Here is a 16,247-nt window from a genome sequence, read left to right as displayed (position 1 = left end):
GACCCGCCCACCTGCCCTGCCCGCCTGCCCCAGGGCCCTCTCAGATCAGGGGCCCTCCAGGCAGAGTTGGCAGAGGGGGCCATCAGAGGTCACCAAGTCCATACCCTCTCGCCTTCCTGCAGAGGTTGGTCTTCTCCAGGGCCCTCTGCCCCTCCCTGCCTGAGGTTCGTGAGACTTCAGCCCCTAGTCCCAGCAGTCAGTCTTCAAGCAGGGTTTTCCCCAGAGGGAGGTGCGTCAGCTCTCTGCGATTGGCACAGAAGTCCCATCTGAGGAGCCGACTGAGCCACATTGCTGGTCCAGGTTGTGGACAGGTGTGGGATCACCTGTGAGGTGTCTGGAGCCCAAGATTGGCCACTTGGGTCCTTCACTCCCCATTACAGGATGGCTGTGTGTAGACAGGATCTGGTCCATCTCCGCTTACCCTCCTCTCCTAAGTGCCAAACTGGGCACTTCTGGGCTCTGTTAAGGAGCATAGTCTTCACCTCAGTCGTGCATTTGTGCATCTGAAGCACCAGACTGCTGGCCACACTCAGGCATGTGGGTCAACTCCAGACAAAGCTGTAGGGCTGAGGCCCTTGGCATCTTCCTCCCCTCTGCCTTCCTGCTTTGATCTGCCCCTCCCATCTGGGGAAGACAGGCCGTGTGTGGACATTTGGCCTTTGGAGAAACAAAATAATCGACTCATCTGTCTCACCAGGAGCTTAGCTCAGCGGGAAAGTCACCTTTTTGTTGAGCCATCACGGTGGACACTAGGTGACCCTGGATGACAGTGCCGGGGGCAGACATTAATAATCAATCTTGATTTTTCCTTTCAACTACGGATAGAATCTCAGCATGATTATCATTGACTCCAGCAGCCACTGCCAATAGATCAGAGTTGGCATGTAAAGGAAGATTTTCGGCCATCTTCTGCCATGCTAAGCTGCCATCGGCACCCCCTCCACCACCACCACCACTCCTCTGTGATGGGCAGTCTGTGGCCAGCACCTGTGTCCAGAAGTTGTCAACAAAGTCTGTGTCACCCTGTGTGTCCAGGTGCCCGGTCCTGTTTCTTGGAGCCTGTCCGTCAAAGAAAAGGCCCCTGTCCCGAGGGAGTGACAGGCAATAATTAGAGCTGGGTGGAGAGGTTCCCAGAAACCACCGTTCTTGGAACCACCGGCAGTTGGAGTGTTTATTTGATTTCTGACTTGCTAAGCCTATAATTTACCTGCTGGAGCAGACGGAGTCCAGCTGCCCAAACCCTGAAATACCGCGTCACTAAAAGCAGATCCTGGGTCCGCCCCAACCCACAGGCACAGCCCAGGACAACCTCGGCCCGACGATGCTCAACTCTGGATTTCTGCTGAACAGCCCCAGGAGGGGCTCGGGAGGGCAGGCTGGCAGCAGGGCTGGGCTGGGGCACTGTTGTGGGACAGCAGCCTCCCACCCCACCTGGAGTTCGGTGGGACCCTGGAGCAGGTGCAGAGGAAGAGACCCTCCCCGTGCACAAGGGCAGCCCCAGGCTGTCTGGAGAGGGTGAGTTACTCATCAGTGTAGGGATCTAAGCTCTGGCCTAGATGTTGGGAGACCTGACTTGTAAGGTGACTTCCTCCTCTGGGTCTCATGAAGGCATTGTGCTGTTTGATCTTCTACATGTCTTCAGCCAGGGTATCTGTGTGTGTTTCCACCAGCCTTTCTTCACACTGAGCCGAGGCAGCCTCGTCACCCTGAACTCAGCACAGATGGCCACCCCAAATCAGAGTTGGCACCTAACCTGGAACCTGCTTGCCAGTCTGGTACTAATCCATCAGCTTTCTCTTCCAAAGATCAGATTGTCTTCTAGGCAATTGTAAATTTTAAATCAGTCTGTTCTGCTGTTAACTTTTATTCTACTGGTATCGTTAGTGCCCAGCCAGTGACCCAGCACTTAGGGGGCCAGGAATGGGTGTCAAAAGACATGACGGTTTGTGGAGATGGAGTACACTTAACCATCAACAAGCTGTGCGCAGCAAGAATGAGCAGGGGACAGCCCTCTGTACTGGGTGTTGTCTGCCTGCCTGTCAGACTCGGAACAACTTTTGCCATCCAGTCACCAGATAAAGTAAAACAGAACAAGCCCTGAGTGGTGCTACGATTGTGAAGGACATAGAGCCTGTGCGTTTTATCCCACAAGCCGAGCCTGCAGGTGTGCATCACAGGTGTCACCCTTTCCTTCTCTGGTTCGGGCACGGCATGTTCATCTGGTTGCAGCAGAATAGGAGGATACATTTGCGGGTCGGTACAGACCTAGGACAGCAAGCAGATGTCAGTAACCATTGATGGGGCCACAGTAACCATTGATGGGGTCAGAAGAGCTCAGGAGATGCACGGCCTTCTTGGCAAAAGCCGTGCAGTGCAGGCCTCCAGGCCCAGCACCGAATGTTGATTCTAAGCTTAGCAAGAGGACAGGTGGATTTGAATCCCAGTTCATCATCTTCTGTGGAGCAGGATAATGGTCTTTTGCTCTTGATGTATAAAGATCAGACACCACACACTTAGCATGGCATCTGGTGTATAAATGCTTCACAGCTGGTCCCCAGTGATGTTGCTATAAATGAATTGCTAATTTGGAGCCTCTTCTGCACTTGTCCACTGAACCTCTTCCCAGAAATGTGTTCTCTAGGTGATAGTGTATTTCTTGCAGAGCGGTGCTTTTTCCTAAATACCTAGATACCACAATCCCTTGAGGGCAGCTTGAATTCTTACCTGAAGCATGTAACTAGTTCTATGGCAGTGGAGGGGAGGTGAACCTTCATCTTGTTTCCCCAGAGATATGGGGGTCCTACTGGCCAGTCAAGGGCCCTCAGTCCCCACCAGATGACTCTTCCAGCAATGGAGTTCTTTGAATGAAGAACTATCCACCTTGGGTTCCCTACTTATGGGAAGGCCTTACCTAAAATTTTGTTTTTCATTTATTACAAAATCAGGCAGATTTGGAAGAAAGTTTAAAAAAACAAACAGTTCAAATCATCAAAGTTCTATGACTCAAAAAATCACACTATTAGTATTTCAGTAAATTTACTTCTAGCCTTTTTTCTTAGTATATATATATATATATATATATATATATGTTTACATATCATAAATAAGTATTTTTACAAAACTGGGATCATACTGTACTATATCAATTGCTTTGAGAAATGCTTTTTCTACATTATAAAATATGCTTTCCCACTTTATGATATGGCCAAAAATTCCTTGCCAATAAATATTTTTTGAAACACAGCTCTCTCATTTTCTATCACCTGAACTCTAATAGATTGTTTTCACCAGTAAAAACCAGGTCCCAGCACCCTTCCTGGGAGGACTGCTGCGTGGGTGCCGTGACTTTATGGAACATGCTGTGCTGGCAGCAGCTGGGGGGGTCAATGTGCTGCTGGAGGGGAGCAGTCACAGCACAGATCCTGGGCCACAGGAGTCCAAGCGCCAGCATGCAGAGGGGTCAGGAGGGAATGTACAGGCAAAACTAAAGCCCAGGTTCTCAGTCCTGGCACTGGAGTAACAGGACAGTAGACTGGGAGGATCCAGGTAGTTCCAGGTAACAGATTTGCCCTTTAGGCTGCAACAAAGGCCTCCACAGTGCCCGGTCCATGTTCCACCTAGGTCAGGGCCTGCCTTAGCTGAAGTAGATGGCTGAGGTGCTATTCCCCAGGCTCTGGGGTCCCCCTCCTGCCTGGCAAAGTAGGGCTGTTGTTGTCTCCTCACCAGGATCCAAAATCTCAGGGACCAAAACTGTGTCCACCCCCAGGACTTTGGGCCCCCCCTGCTACAGACTAAGCCTCCATCATTCATTGCTACAGGGGTGAGGGTAGAAGTGGGGGGAGAGGCTGATCCCAGCTCTGTCACAGGCTGGGTGACCTTTCCAATTATCACTGGAGCCCAGCAAGTTCTGCTGTGGGAAGTGAGGAAATACCTGTGGACACCCTAGTAGAGTAGTGGGAGGCAGACCAGCACCCAGTGATCCAAAGAGACAAGGTCATCGTCACAGTGGTCAGCCCTCTCTGGGGAGGCCAGCTGTGCCACAATCCTTATACATCCCTTCTCAGTTCTGTGACAGCCCTATAGTCATTGGTGCCATCCCCACCTCCAGTGCCTGCTCGAAGGTTGGTGACTATACAGACCGTGACTTGTGTTCAGAGTGGGGCTCGTGCTTTGAGGGTCTCTCCCGAGAACCCTGTCGGGGTAGCTCCAGGGTACATCCCAGCAGGAGCAGTGCCCTCCCAACTGCAGGACAGGGAGTTCAGCGAAGGACTGGGAGCCCATCTGGCACAGGAGGGTAGCACAGTAGGGCCAGAGTGCCCATCAGTCACAGCAGTTGTTCTGGGGTCCCCAGGCCAGGGGCAGCAGGGCCACCCCAGCAGATTTTGAATGGCCTGAGTAACACAAACCATTGAGTGGTGTCTAGTGGCTACAGGGCCCTCAGCAGGGGAGGGACTCAGGCTGCTTACTACGCGGAGGGGAAATAGCTACACACAGGAGGACCAGACTGAATTCTTCACAGGGTGGCACCACTTGTCTCATTCGGTGGTCAGCAAACTTGTTTGGTAAAGTTCGGACAGCAAGTGCTTTGGGACTGCTGGCTAACTGATGTGTCCACTGGCATGGGCAGAGCATTCAGGTTTTGGTCAAACACCAGTGTAGATGTTGCCATGAAGGTATTTTTCAGATGTAATTAACATTTACATCAGTGGACTTGGAGAAAAACAGAATACCCTCCATAATGTGGGTGGGCCTCATCCAATCAGTTGAAGGCCTTAATGACAAAGACTGGGGTCACGAGAGGGAGGAATTCTGCCTTGAAACTTGAACTGCAACATCAACTGTTTCCTGGGCTTCTAGCTTGCTGGCTGCCCTGCAGCTTTCACACTCACTAGGTCCACATAATCAGAGTCAATTCCTTAAAACAAAGCTCTGTATACACCCAGCCTGTTGATTTTGTTTCTCTAAAGAATGCCATTGGATGGTGGGACATTCATTGTGGCAACAGTGTTTGTTGCCAATTATTCAACACCGCCCCTGCGGTGAGGAGGCAGCCATCGACAATAAACAAATGGATGTGGCCATGTTCTGATAAAACTTTATTCACAGAAATAGGCAGCAGGCTGGGTTAAGCCCACACGGTTTACTGACCCCCTGTCTCCTGACAAAAAATACAGCACCTGGCATAGAAGGCACTCTGACATACAAAATATCACTTAACAAACCAGTAGAATTAAACTGGACAAATAAAGCACGAGTCATTGGGACTGGCAAAGGGTACTTACTGGCCATCAGGCTGGTCAGCATGAGATCAGGAGTGCAGGCAGCAGAAGGCAGGCACTTTCCTACTATCTTTGGCTCCAGGTCCCGACAATGGCCTTGCAAACTCTCACCTGGCCTCTCAGGGAGCCACCCAAGGGAGGAAAGAAAGCTGCAGGAGGCCGCTGTGCTCTATGCCTTTACCCACCCATCTCAGTGAGACAGCTCAGCCACAGACGCAATCCCTGACAACACCCAGGAACCAGCTAGAGGCAGCAGTACAAGAACTAAGATTTATTTCACCACAAGAATCATCCAAAAGCCACACTCGTGGGCCCAGGAGAGGCCCTGGCAGCAAAGGTCTGGAAAAGGCCAAGCACAGCCATCCACAAGGGATGCCTAAGCTGCTCCTGGGTGCAGGGCCAAACTTGGGGAAGAGCCCTGAGGAAGCCCAGGCTGCACCTGCAAGGGAGCTGCTCCAAGCTGATCCTGAGGAAGGGCCAGGACACAAACCCCTACGTGCTGCCAAGGGGACACACTCAGGTGCTGGTTTCTGGCCCGACGGCTCCTGATACAGGAGCCATGCAGAGAAAGCGCCGTCTTACATGTACTCCCCGCAGTCAGCGATGAGCACCTTCTGCTTTGGTTTCCCGTCCTTGCTGCCCTGGGCCTATTCAGGCAGAACAGAAATCAATAAGGAGGGTGGAGAGTAAGGAGCAGCTCAGGCACACCCGCCCTAAACCCCACTCCAACCCGAGCAGGAGCAGTCATCCTCTGGAAGCAGCCATGAGCCCTCCACAACTCTCCCACAGGGACCCAGGCGGCCACCCACCTCAATCTGTCGCAAAACATCCAGACCTTCTGTGACCTCCCCGAATACCACGTGCTTGCCATCCAGCCAATCTGTCTTGTCACACGTCAGGAAGAACTGGGAGCCATTCGTGTTTGGGCCAGAGTTGGCCATGGAGAGCAGGCCTGGGGGAGAGGACCACATCAGTTCCCTCCATCTTGGCCCTCAGCACATCCATGCAGGACACAGAGCCACACAAATGCTGCTCAGAGGTGGAATAAGATGAGGGCCAAGAGGTGGCTCCTAGCAAGATGGAGGCTATTGGCATCTTTGATAAGATGGCTTCAGTGGAAAGGCTAGAAGTCTAGCAGAGATGAACAGAGAGAATAGAGGTAGAGTCTACACAACTTCTTTGAGAAGTTTTGACTAAAAAGGAGACCAGGAGTGATGACCATGAGAGGCATGAGTGATAGTGGAGGGGGAAATGTAAATCAAAGGATAATTTTTTTTTTTTAACAACCAAATTTTATTTTATTTTTTTGAAGTATTTTTTTTAAAGATTTATTTATTTATACAAGAACTGGGGTACAGGTCAGATGTGTGGGAGGGTGAGAGGATTCACCAGAGACAGAGCAAGGAACAGAACAGGCAGGTTGACTGAAATACACTGCTGAGGAGAGCAGCGGACAAGATAGAAGAGGTCTGCTGTGCCATGTGGGTATCTCCGCGGCTGGTGGGGATTGAACTGGCACTGCAGAGGCTGCGGACAGCTTCACAGTGCTGCGCTCAACCACCTGCACCACCAGGGAGGCCCAAAGGGTAATTTTTTTTAAAAAGATGGACACTGCATGCTTTTACGCTGATGGACTGACCTGGCAGAGCAGGGAAAGGGATTACACAAGGCAGCTGAGAACAACTGCAAAAGCCATGTCCCTAAGTAGGGGAGAAGGGGTGGGAACTGAGCAGAGGGGCTGGCCTGAGGGAAGACAGCTCATCCCTTGTCCTCAGAAGTCAGAGCACGCATGTGTGGAGAGGTGCAGGAGGCCCAGCCTAGCTGAGGTGGAGGGTGAGGTGGCGGCTTCGGGACTGAAGGAAGGACGGGCTCATCTCTCGGACCAGGACTCAGCATTAAATGGGAGAGGCTAGTAAGGCTGCTAAGGACCTCTGAAGAACTATACACTTCAAGCCAACCACTGAGACAGTTCTGTGTTTTTCTCTAGTTGCTGGGGGATCAACCACTGAGATTTTTTTTTTATTGGGTCAATCTAACAGAGAGGGGGCAGTGGGGCGGAAGCAGTAAGAGCTTACAATGGCAGCCACAGAACCGAAGCTAGGGAGTGAAGGGGAAGTGTGTGTGAGTGAGAACAAGCGCGCTCCACTCCTAGCCAGGCTGACCTCTCTGCTCTGGAGCTCCTCCAGCTGGGGCTCCCCACCCAAACCCCTCAACCCGTCATTTCATCCTGCACAGCCTCCCACCCTCCTTGCCACCACCCACCCATCGGTCTCACCTGGTCCCGTGTGTTTCAGGATGAAGTTTTCATCGTCAAACTTCTTCCCATAGATGGACTTGCCCCCTGTGCCGTTGTGATTCGTGAAGTCGCCCCCCTGGCACATGAACTGGGGGATGATGCGGTGGAAGCTGCTCCCCTTGAAGCCAAAGCCCTTCTCATGGGTGCACAGGCAGCGGAAATTCTCTGTAGATGAGAAAGGAAAAGGGCGCAGGTTAAAAAAACGAAGAAACAAAATCTCTAACCAGACTATGAAAACTATGTTGTATTTCTGTAATGTTTATATTTTCATTTTCAACCTCTGCAATACTGACATCTTGAAGGATTACAGGGGATTCTGGTTCAAGAAGGAAGAGTAATAACCTATGGCCTAACCAACTTATAGTAACTGTATAAGGAAGATGAAGGGGGAGGGAAGGTGATTTAAAAAGCTTATTTTTCAAAGTGGGATGCCAATAGATGTCTAAACTGAAAAAAAAAAAACAAAAACAAAAACAGAAGTAGCAACATAAATCTGTTCTACCAATATGAACATAAAAACCGAAAGAACCAGCTGACAATTGAAGTCAGCGGCTGTGAAGAGCAGCAAAAGGCACTGGAGGCGGGTGAGGCAAAGGGGCAGCTCCAGGAGACTGTTGTTTTTTTTAGAGCAAGCTTTGTGAAGTTGACTTTTTTAATTTATACACCTATATAATAAAATTTAGATTTAAAAAAATAACTAGAAGTCAATATTTAAGAAACTAGAAGGAATTCTCAATAAAGCGAGTAGAGTGACTATTAGACAGTAGGTCTAAAAGTAGAGATAGAAAGCTTAAGTTTTTAATTTATTGCCTTCAGTATTGTTGGAATATATGTATGATTTATTTTTTTTTTACCATGAATACAAATTTACTTGTAATTAATGAACAAGAGCAGTCTTCAGTAATGCCTGGTCTGACTCATCAGTTACTAGAGCTCAGGATCTGAGGTGTTTCAAATCAACTCAGGTCGGAACCACGTCAAGGTCATGAGAACTGAGACCACGAGAACCACGGCGAGGCTCACTGCTCAGCCACCAGCCCCGTGCTCCTGACCAGAGTCTGGCTCACCTGCCGTCATGGGAACGACGTCTGAACGCAGGAGGATCTGGATGCGGCCAGCCGGCTTGTTCCCAATCTTGATGTCCATGTACACCTGAGGGTTTGACCGGGCCTTCTTCACAGTGGGCTCTCCCTGGGCACGGAAGAAACCGCTAGATTAGAGATTACTCCTACCCCCCCAAGTAGGAGATCATTGCTTGGGAAACACACCCAGAACCCACACAGTGAGCAGGCTGCAGGTGATGCTGACAGGGAAGGCAGAAGACAGGGCCACAGCACCTGGCTGGACAGGAGACCTCCACGCCACAACCCATACCTGCAGGCACACAACAGCACTTTCCAGGCCCACAAAATACAACTCCCAACATCTTCAAACCCCAGCTGGAGCCTACCCACTAGTGCAGTTAAGCTGCCCCACTCATGCACACCACTCCTCTTTGCATGCAGAGCCCTGCACAGCCATAGGCTGGCTCTGATGGGAGCAAGGAGGGTGGCCTCTGGCTTGGGCTTAAGCACTCAGGTGACAATGGAGGATACCGTGCTTTGTGCTCCGAGGAGACAAAGTTAATCAGAAGACACAGAAACATTTAATATAGTCATTACCTTTATTCCATAGAGAGGAATCTTATGTTCTTAACTTGCTTATAGTTCAGTTTAACAAATGCACTGAGGATAGCATTATTTGCCGCTGACAATAGCAGTGGTGCAGCAAATACATAGCCTTTGCCATGTACAGGGTACTATTCTATATGTTCTATATATACTAGCTCATTTAACCCTCATGACGACTCTTGAGATCAACAGTACCACTATCAGCCTCATTTTATAGATGGGGAGAGTGAGGCACAGTAAGGTTCAGTAACTTTTCCAAGGTACAGAGTCGGTAAGTGGTAAAGCTAGAATTCAAACCTAAATCTTCACCCCCATGCACTTACTCACATTACCCCACCTCACATTTTCATTAAGAACATGCATAATACATCTTCACAAAGGCTACTGCCTCAGGACACAAAGGTATTAATCACCTGAGACCTTACACAGAAACAAGGGGAAATACAAGGATTGATTTTACTGAGTGTCAAGTGGGATGCAATGTGGACAGTAGGAGATGTGATGGGCAAGGTGGACAGTCAGGAACTTAGCACCTCTGGAACTAAAGCCATGAAAATTGTAATGGGGAGCCAGGGAAAGTTCTCAGCAGGAGAGTCAGATGATCAGTCTTTTACTTTACAGAGATCATTCTAGCTGTCTTTATGACAGACTGGATGACAGCAAGACTGCAGCCTAAGGCCAGTTAGGAAGCTAAAGCAGCTATCGAAATGAGACCAGAGGCTACCCTGGGTTCCCTGGGACAATGGGGCAAACAGGAGGAGTGATTCAAGGATGACGTCAGAGGAAAAAATCAGGACATGATGATGTCTGTTTAATTTTAAAGAGGGACCTAGGACGACCTAAAATTACCTAGGTCGTGCTCTGCTTGGTATTGGAATTTCTGACTTGGGTCAATGTGTGGATGGACGGTGACAAATGAACAAGCTTGAGAAGACAGGAAAAACAGGATTAGAGAAGGCAGAGTCTGTTATAGGCAACTTTAAGCTGTCTGTGAGACTTGTAGCAGGAATGTCTGGAGCTCAGGACTAGGAGTGTCATAGCACAGGAGAGGCTGCATGAAACCAGAGTATGACTTCTACTGTTCTGGCTGAGAGAACAGAGATACCAAGAGCCAAGGAGATATCTAGGAGGAGTACATGCTCATAGTCTGAGAAGCAGTGGCCAAGAGAAGCACACTGAGGGTCAGGAGAAAGTGCCAGGCAGTTGTCCTAGGGAGGGAGAACCCCATGTACAGACTGAAGGGAAGGCACTATCACCCTGTCCTGCCGCCCCTGTGACAGCACAGAAACTGGACCCCAGTGAACCTGGTGCCAAACACTTTAGTTAAGAAGAGGGCTGGTTGCAGGCCTCCCCTGGTGGCGCAGTGGTAGAGTGCTGGGCTGCGAGGCTGCCCGCAGCCTCTGCAGTGCTGGTTCGTTCCCCAGCCGCCAGCGAGGGTCCAACAAAAAAAAAAAAAAAAGAGGAGGGCTGGTTGGAAGGGTGAGGGGGGCAATCACTGCTTATCCTCACTCAGGCTTCCTCCTTGTCGGCAGCCATCACAAATCAATCTCTGAGCAGAGCACAGAAGTACATGACTCAGAGCACAAGGATGAGAGACCCAACGCTCTTTCTTAAATCACTCAATCCACCTTCACCAAGTACTAAGAGTTTATTTTCCATTCTCTGCTTTTGTATATCTATTTGCAAATTACATTAAAACTGGGAAGGAAAAAACAAACAAACAAAAAGCAAAAGTCTCCCATGGAAAGCACTGCCTGTCTTTGGAATTGACATGTCTTCCGTCTCACCTCCTGGGGTTCTACTTTGGGAGGTTCTGACCCTTCTTCTTCTTTATTTTCTTCAAGAGTCTTTCCAGAGAACTTCTTCAACCAGTCATCATCTGACCAAACTGAAAGGAAAGAATTGAACAACTGTTAAGAAATTCAAGCTACCAGCCAAGCGCTAATTAGCTGCTTTGGTCAGCAAAGTAGAACATACTGTATGTCCTCGCAGCCAAAAGGTTCCGCTACAGGGACCCTAAGGGAAGTCCCCCTTGAGAAGGCAGCCTTGAGTCCAGCTCTCAGCAGGGCTAACAGGGCCATGCCCAAGGGAAAGGGGGAGCCTTGGAAGGTCCAGACCATGATGGAATACCCCAGGAAGGGAGTGTCAGAAAACTGGGACAGATACAAAATCAGGCTGGGGTTCTCTCAGGATAGAAACAATCACCCTGGCTTGCTGAGAACCTCAAACTCTTTTTATTTATTCACAATGATGGTGATATCCTTCACCAACATGAACTATCCTCTACTGTCCAGTAGGAATGGCATTTGGTGCCTACCTCCAAATAAAGAGAATACAATGCAACTAAGGCCCAGCTGGAGGACATGATGGGGAATCTGGGGTTGTGCCCACCCACCTGGTCTGGATGAGCCTTCCTTAATCCTCATTGGCTTGGCCAAGTTGACACGAATTGTCCGTCCAAAGAGCTCAGATTCATTCTGAAAAGTGTAAAAATCCAGTTGTTAGGTTAAAAGAGAATCAGACAGCTTATCATTTGCTTCTGATACATCTGAAACACGCTCATGATTTGTTATCCTTAGGCCCTTAATAGAAAACTATGCACCCACTACAAAGAAGACCGTGGGTTGCAGAGAATTTCCTTTCTGGAATCATCACACGCCTCCTTTCTCTCAGTACCAACACAAGTCTAAGTTACCAAAAACAACTCTGGTTTCAGGATGCTTTGAAATTACAAGAATAAATGCAGTTTCCAAGCATGCTGCACTACCGGGGAAGGCTCCTAATTGCATGTTTGATGAAAGGTTTGCTTGTTAACTTTTTTGTCATAAAACTAAAAATAATGAGGGCCTCCCTGGTGGCACAGGCAATTGAGCCCAGCGCTGTGAAGCTGTCCACAGCCTCTGCAGCACAGGTTCAATCCCGGCTGGCTGCGGAGATACCCACATGGCGCAGCAGACCTCTCCTGTCTCGCCCACTGCTCCCCTCAGCAGTATATTTCAGTCAGTCTGCCTGTTCTGTTCCCCACTCTGTCTCTGGTGAATCCTCTTACCCTCACGCACATCTGGCCTGTACCCCGGTTCTTGTATGCAGGAATAAATTAAAAAAAAAAACAACAAAAAAAAAACCTGAAAATAATGAAATTTTCTTATAGTTAAAATTTAGGTTTAACTATGCACTAATTTGTACAACAAAAATGTATTATATACTGATCACTTTGCAGTATTTAGGCAAATCCTGCAATATAGAGCAAAACCCTATCAACAGTACATGACATCATTATGATTCATGTGTGATACGTAGATAAGATCTCAAAGAGGGCACAAATACTCAAGCACTTCCCAAGGACCTCTCCATGATAGTCAAATCACCTGCATCAGTAGCGCACCCCATCACCATCCTCAATGAAATTCTCTTCTCAACTGTTAACTGGCTTAACCTCTCACCAACTGCTGTCTCTTTTGCAAAATATCCAGCTTCACTGGGCAATCAATTTGCATTGTGTTTACAATTTATTATCTTAGACACGAGCAGTCAGTGAGAGGTTAGCCAATTAGCCAACAAGGATGATTGGGATTTACATTATTGTTAAATGGGGAAAGATAGTAGAAAAAGGATAATTTTATAAGTGATCAATTCACAGTAAATATTTTCACATGATGACAATTTTCACTTTTCCATGCAACCTTGTAACTTTGGAGGTTCAGCAAACCAACGTATGAATAAGCATCCTCTGTACCGCCAAAAAGCAACTTCAGTAAGGAGAATTCCCAATCATACCATGTTGTCAATAGCTGCTGCAGCATCCTGCCAAGAACAGAAAATGGACAAGTTGAGGCTTGAGACTCAATATTGCTTGTGGGGTCTAACCACTTACTCAAAAGCAAAGCCCCCAGGAAAAGAGTTACTTCTCTATTTCCTTTCTAGGCCATGCACATGTCTAACAAACAGCACTTTCTGACTGACTTCAGGGATGGTGGTACAGCAATTTGCTACCTGCTGGAAGGCATAAGAATAATCACCAGCGCTGCCAGGGAAGTGCTCTGTGAGCAAAGCTGCAGGAGCTCTGCAGAGACAAAGGGTAGGATCTGGCAGGTCTGTAATGATAATCACAGCCCACAATTTGATTAAGTGAGGGAAGCTTTCCTCCAAACAGCACTTCTTGTCAGTATGGAAGCAACAGCATGAGGCCCAGAAATCTAACCAGATGGAGAACAGCTCCCTTTGTAATAAGTAACAACAATAACATAAGCCAAAGACTAAACATAGCATAGGTAATATGAAATTTTCTCACCTCTGCCAACTCAAATTCAACAAAAGCAAATCCTCGATGCTTTTCTGAAAAAAGGGAAAGTGAAATCAAGTAATTACCATGTGGGACAATGGGAAGAAACAGATGGTCACAAGGAAAATGAAGTCAGTCTCATACCACAACCAGACACTAGGAATTCTATCCAAATGTTATTTAAGAAGAAATCTCACTGTTTCATTCTTTCTAGTTTAAGCGACATTTCAAACAATATTAAATCTTGTATTTTAGTGAACATAACTACATAATGAACTATACTTTAATATTTAAAATAAGCATGACTTGGAATTAAAAATAAGTAAAATAAGCATTAGATTCTTTTACCAAAATCAAATCAAATTTTTTTTTGCATGCAAGGCAGAGAGAAAAACTAAGTCATTTAAACCTACCAATTATTCATTCCAAATATCCATCTTGAGCATCAACCAAGCATAAAGCATGAAACCTAAAACATGGGTAAGGATGCATAATCTTTACCCTCAGGAAAATGCTGCTCTAACTAGAAAGGCCAACCACAACAGTGTTTATTTAATTAGGTGATTAACTTTAGAGACCATATAGCCTTATTGTGTTTTACAAATAAAGATCCCAGGTCCAGAAAGTTTAAAAGCTTTGCTAACAATTGCAAGGTTGATGATAAAACTGGACTTAGCGCCAATATTAAAAATGACAAGAAAGGTTAAACAGAAAATTGACCTGCAAATGCATGCCAATCAAAGGAAAATGTATCCATAAGTAGAGAGGCCAAGATCTCACCCACTGTTGGGTCTGGGCTTATCTGTTGCCCTGTTTAATAGTACAGCTGCCTAAGGAAGCAGGTACAGTGGGATACCCAGGGGTAGTTTGGAATATCAGTCAGATCTCCATGCAACTCAAAACCATTTTCCTACTGGGATGTTGAAATTGTGTGTTATCTCAAACCCAATAGATAGGACTCTGCAAAATACATTATAATGCAGAATCACACCTCAGAATAATCCTTTAGCATCACAATCACTGTCATGTACCCTCCTGAACTTTCATACATACCATTTAGAATGCACTGTGATACAACTTAAAGCAATGTTTTAAATTCTTTTCCTAGCAGGATTCTGAACATGAGCAACACTAAAAGGACTTGCCTGTTTCATAATCCAGAGGAATTTGAATATCTGTAATGTCTCCAAAAGGGATAAATGCAGCATGAAGAACTTTGTCGTCCACCTCCTCTGCCAGCCCTCCTGCAAAGAAGCCAAATGACTTCTGACTCATTGTGCTCCATTCTCTTGAGAAGTTCCTGCAGCCCAGTTAGCATGTTACAACCAAGGGGAGGGGTCTTTCCATCCAGTCTTTGGGATGGAAAAGCGTACAGCATACACTTGGTAGATGGGTACGTAAGTATCCCATCTAATCTACTCCTTCACCCATACTCATAAAGCACATTCCTAGCTTCACCCTTCATTCAGACCTTTATCTAGTCCCAGGATTACTGCGAGAGCTTCTAAACAGACCGCCTTCTCTTCCACACAGCCAACTAGAATGTTCCTGGGAACGTGCAGATTTTAAACCATTACTTAACACCCTCAAAGGTTTCCCACTGCTTGAATAAAGTATAAACTACCTACAGCATACACACGCACTTCATAAACCGAGTCTCACCCATCTTTTCAGCCTCTCTCTCTTTGCTTCCCGAATTCCCTGAGTTTCCCGCAACATAACCCAGTTGCCTCCAAACGTAAAGCTATTTCACATATTTGGGCTTTTGCTCTTGTTGCTTCCCTTCAGTAAACACACTTGTCCCAACTTTGACTGATGACAGCTTTTCAACTGCGGCTTCACCACATCCTGAAAGTTTTGGTCTCACTCTCCAGATGGAGGGTTTACTTCCCCTTGCACCCAGGTCCATGTCATCATAGTCTGTCCCCATCAAATCTCTCATCAAACTATTATACTGAAATAACTGTCACTTCTACCTCGCTGATCTGGCATCCCTTCCTTTACGGCAGAGGGCGGCGTTGAAACTTTACAAAATAAATAGGCGGGAGGGTTTGAAGTCCATAATATGCCTCTACCAAAGCTCGGAGCCCAGATGAGGTAGGTGTTCCTGTTAAATGGTTTAACTGGCTTGAAAGGGAGAAGGAAAAGTTCGTCGCGTCTATGGTTCAAACCTTAAGACAAAGCAGTACAACCACAGATCCGAACGAGACAGACGCTCGCAGCCCTCCACGTCCTGAGACGCGTCCCGCCCCAATCCCGGACCCAGCCGGGGTCCGGTTCGCCCAGTCTCCGCTTAGAGCCCGCGCCTGCTCACCCACGTACAGCACACGCTTGGTAGTGGCCATCTTGCTCCCGCGCTCTTCCGCCGGAAGTCGGCGCTAAGCCCGCCCCTCTCCGAGGCCCCGCCCCGCTCCAAGCCCGGCCCCGCCCCGCTCCAAGGCCCGGCCCCGCCCCGCTCCAAGGCCCGGCCCCGCCCCGCTCAAGGCCCCGCCCCGCTCAAGGCCCCGCCCCGCTCAAGGCCCCGCCCCGCTCCAAGGCCCCGCCCCTCCAGCTTCGGTCCGCATCTCTGGGACAGGGGCTCTGACGCTACAGCTGAGCCTGCGGGTGAAGGGGCACTGCGACGAGCAAAGCTACTTGTTCGGTGGGCAACAGCCCTCGACCAATCCCTTGGTGTCCGAATAATAAGCTCTGGTCCTCGGGCCATGCGCGGCCTGTTTTGG

The 16,247-nt window shown here is 48.1% G+C and overlaps 1 protein-coding gene across 1 annotated transcript; it reads right to left on the bottom strand.

Moving 5' to 3' along the window:
* Nucleotides 1-5,857: 5,857 nt before the first annotated feature.
* Nucleotides 5,858-15,872, bottom strand: PPIE (peptidylprolyl isomerase E; the record flags this gene model as incomplete). The annotated part of the gene is made up of 10 exons (XM_084241693.1): nucleotides 5,858-5,926; nucleotides 6,089-6,231; nucleotides 7,555-7,740; nucleotides 8,643-8,766; nucleotides 11,033-11,133; nucleotides 11,641-11,722; nucleotides 13,023-13,049; nucleotides 13,537-13,580; nucleotides 14,673-14,771; nucleotides 15,842-15,872. The coding sequence occupies 10 exons, from the start codon at nucleotides 15,870-15,872 to the stop codon at nucleotides 5,858-5,860; spliced, it is 906 nt and encodes a 301-aa protein (XP_084097819.1).
* Nucleotides 15,873-16,247: the final 375 nt, after the last annotated feature.

This window comes from Talpa europaea, assembly GCF_964194135.1.
Source record: "Talpa europaea genome assembly, chromosome: 9".
Taxonomy (NCBI): domain Eukaryota; kingdom Metazoa; phylum Chordata; class Mammalia; order Eulipotyphla; family Talpidae; genus Talpa; species Talpa europaea.
This window is presented reverse-complemented; position numbering and strand designations above follow the sequence as displayed.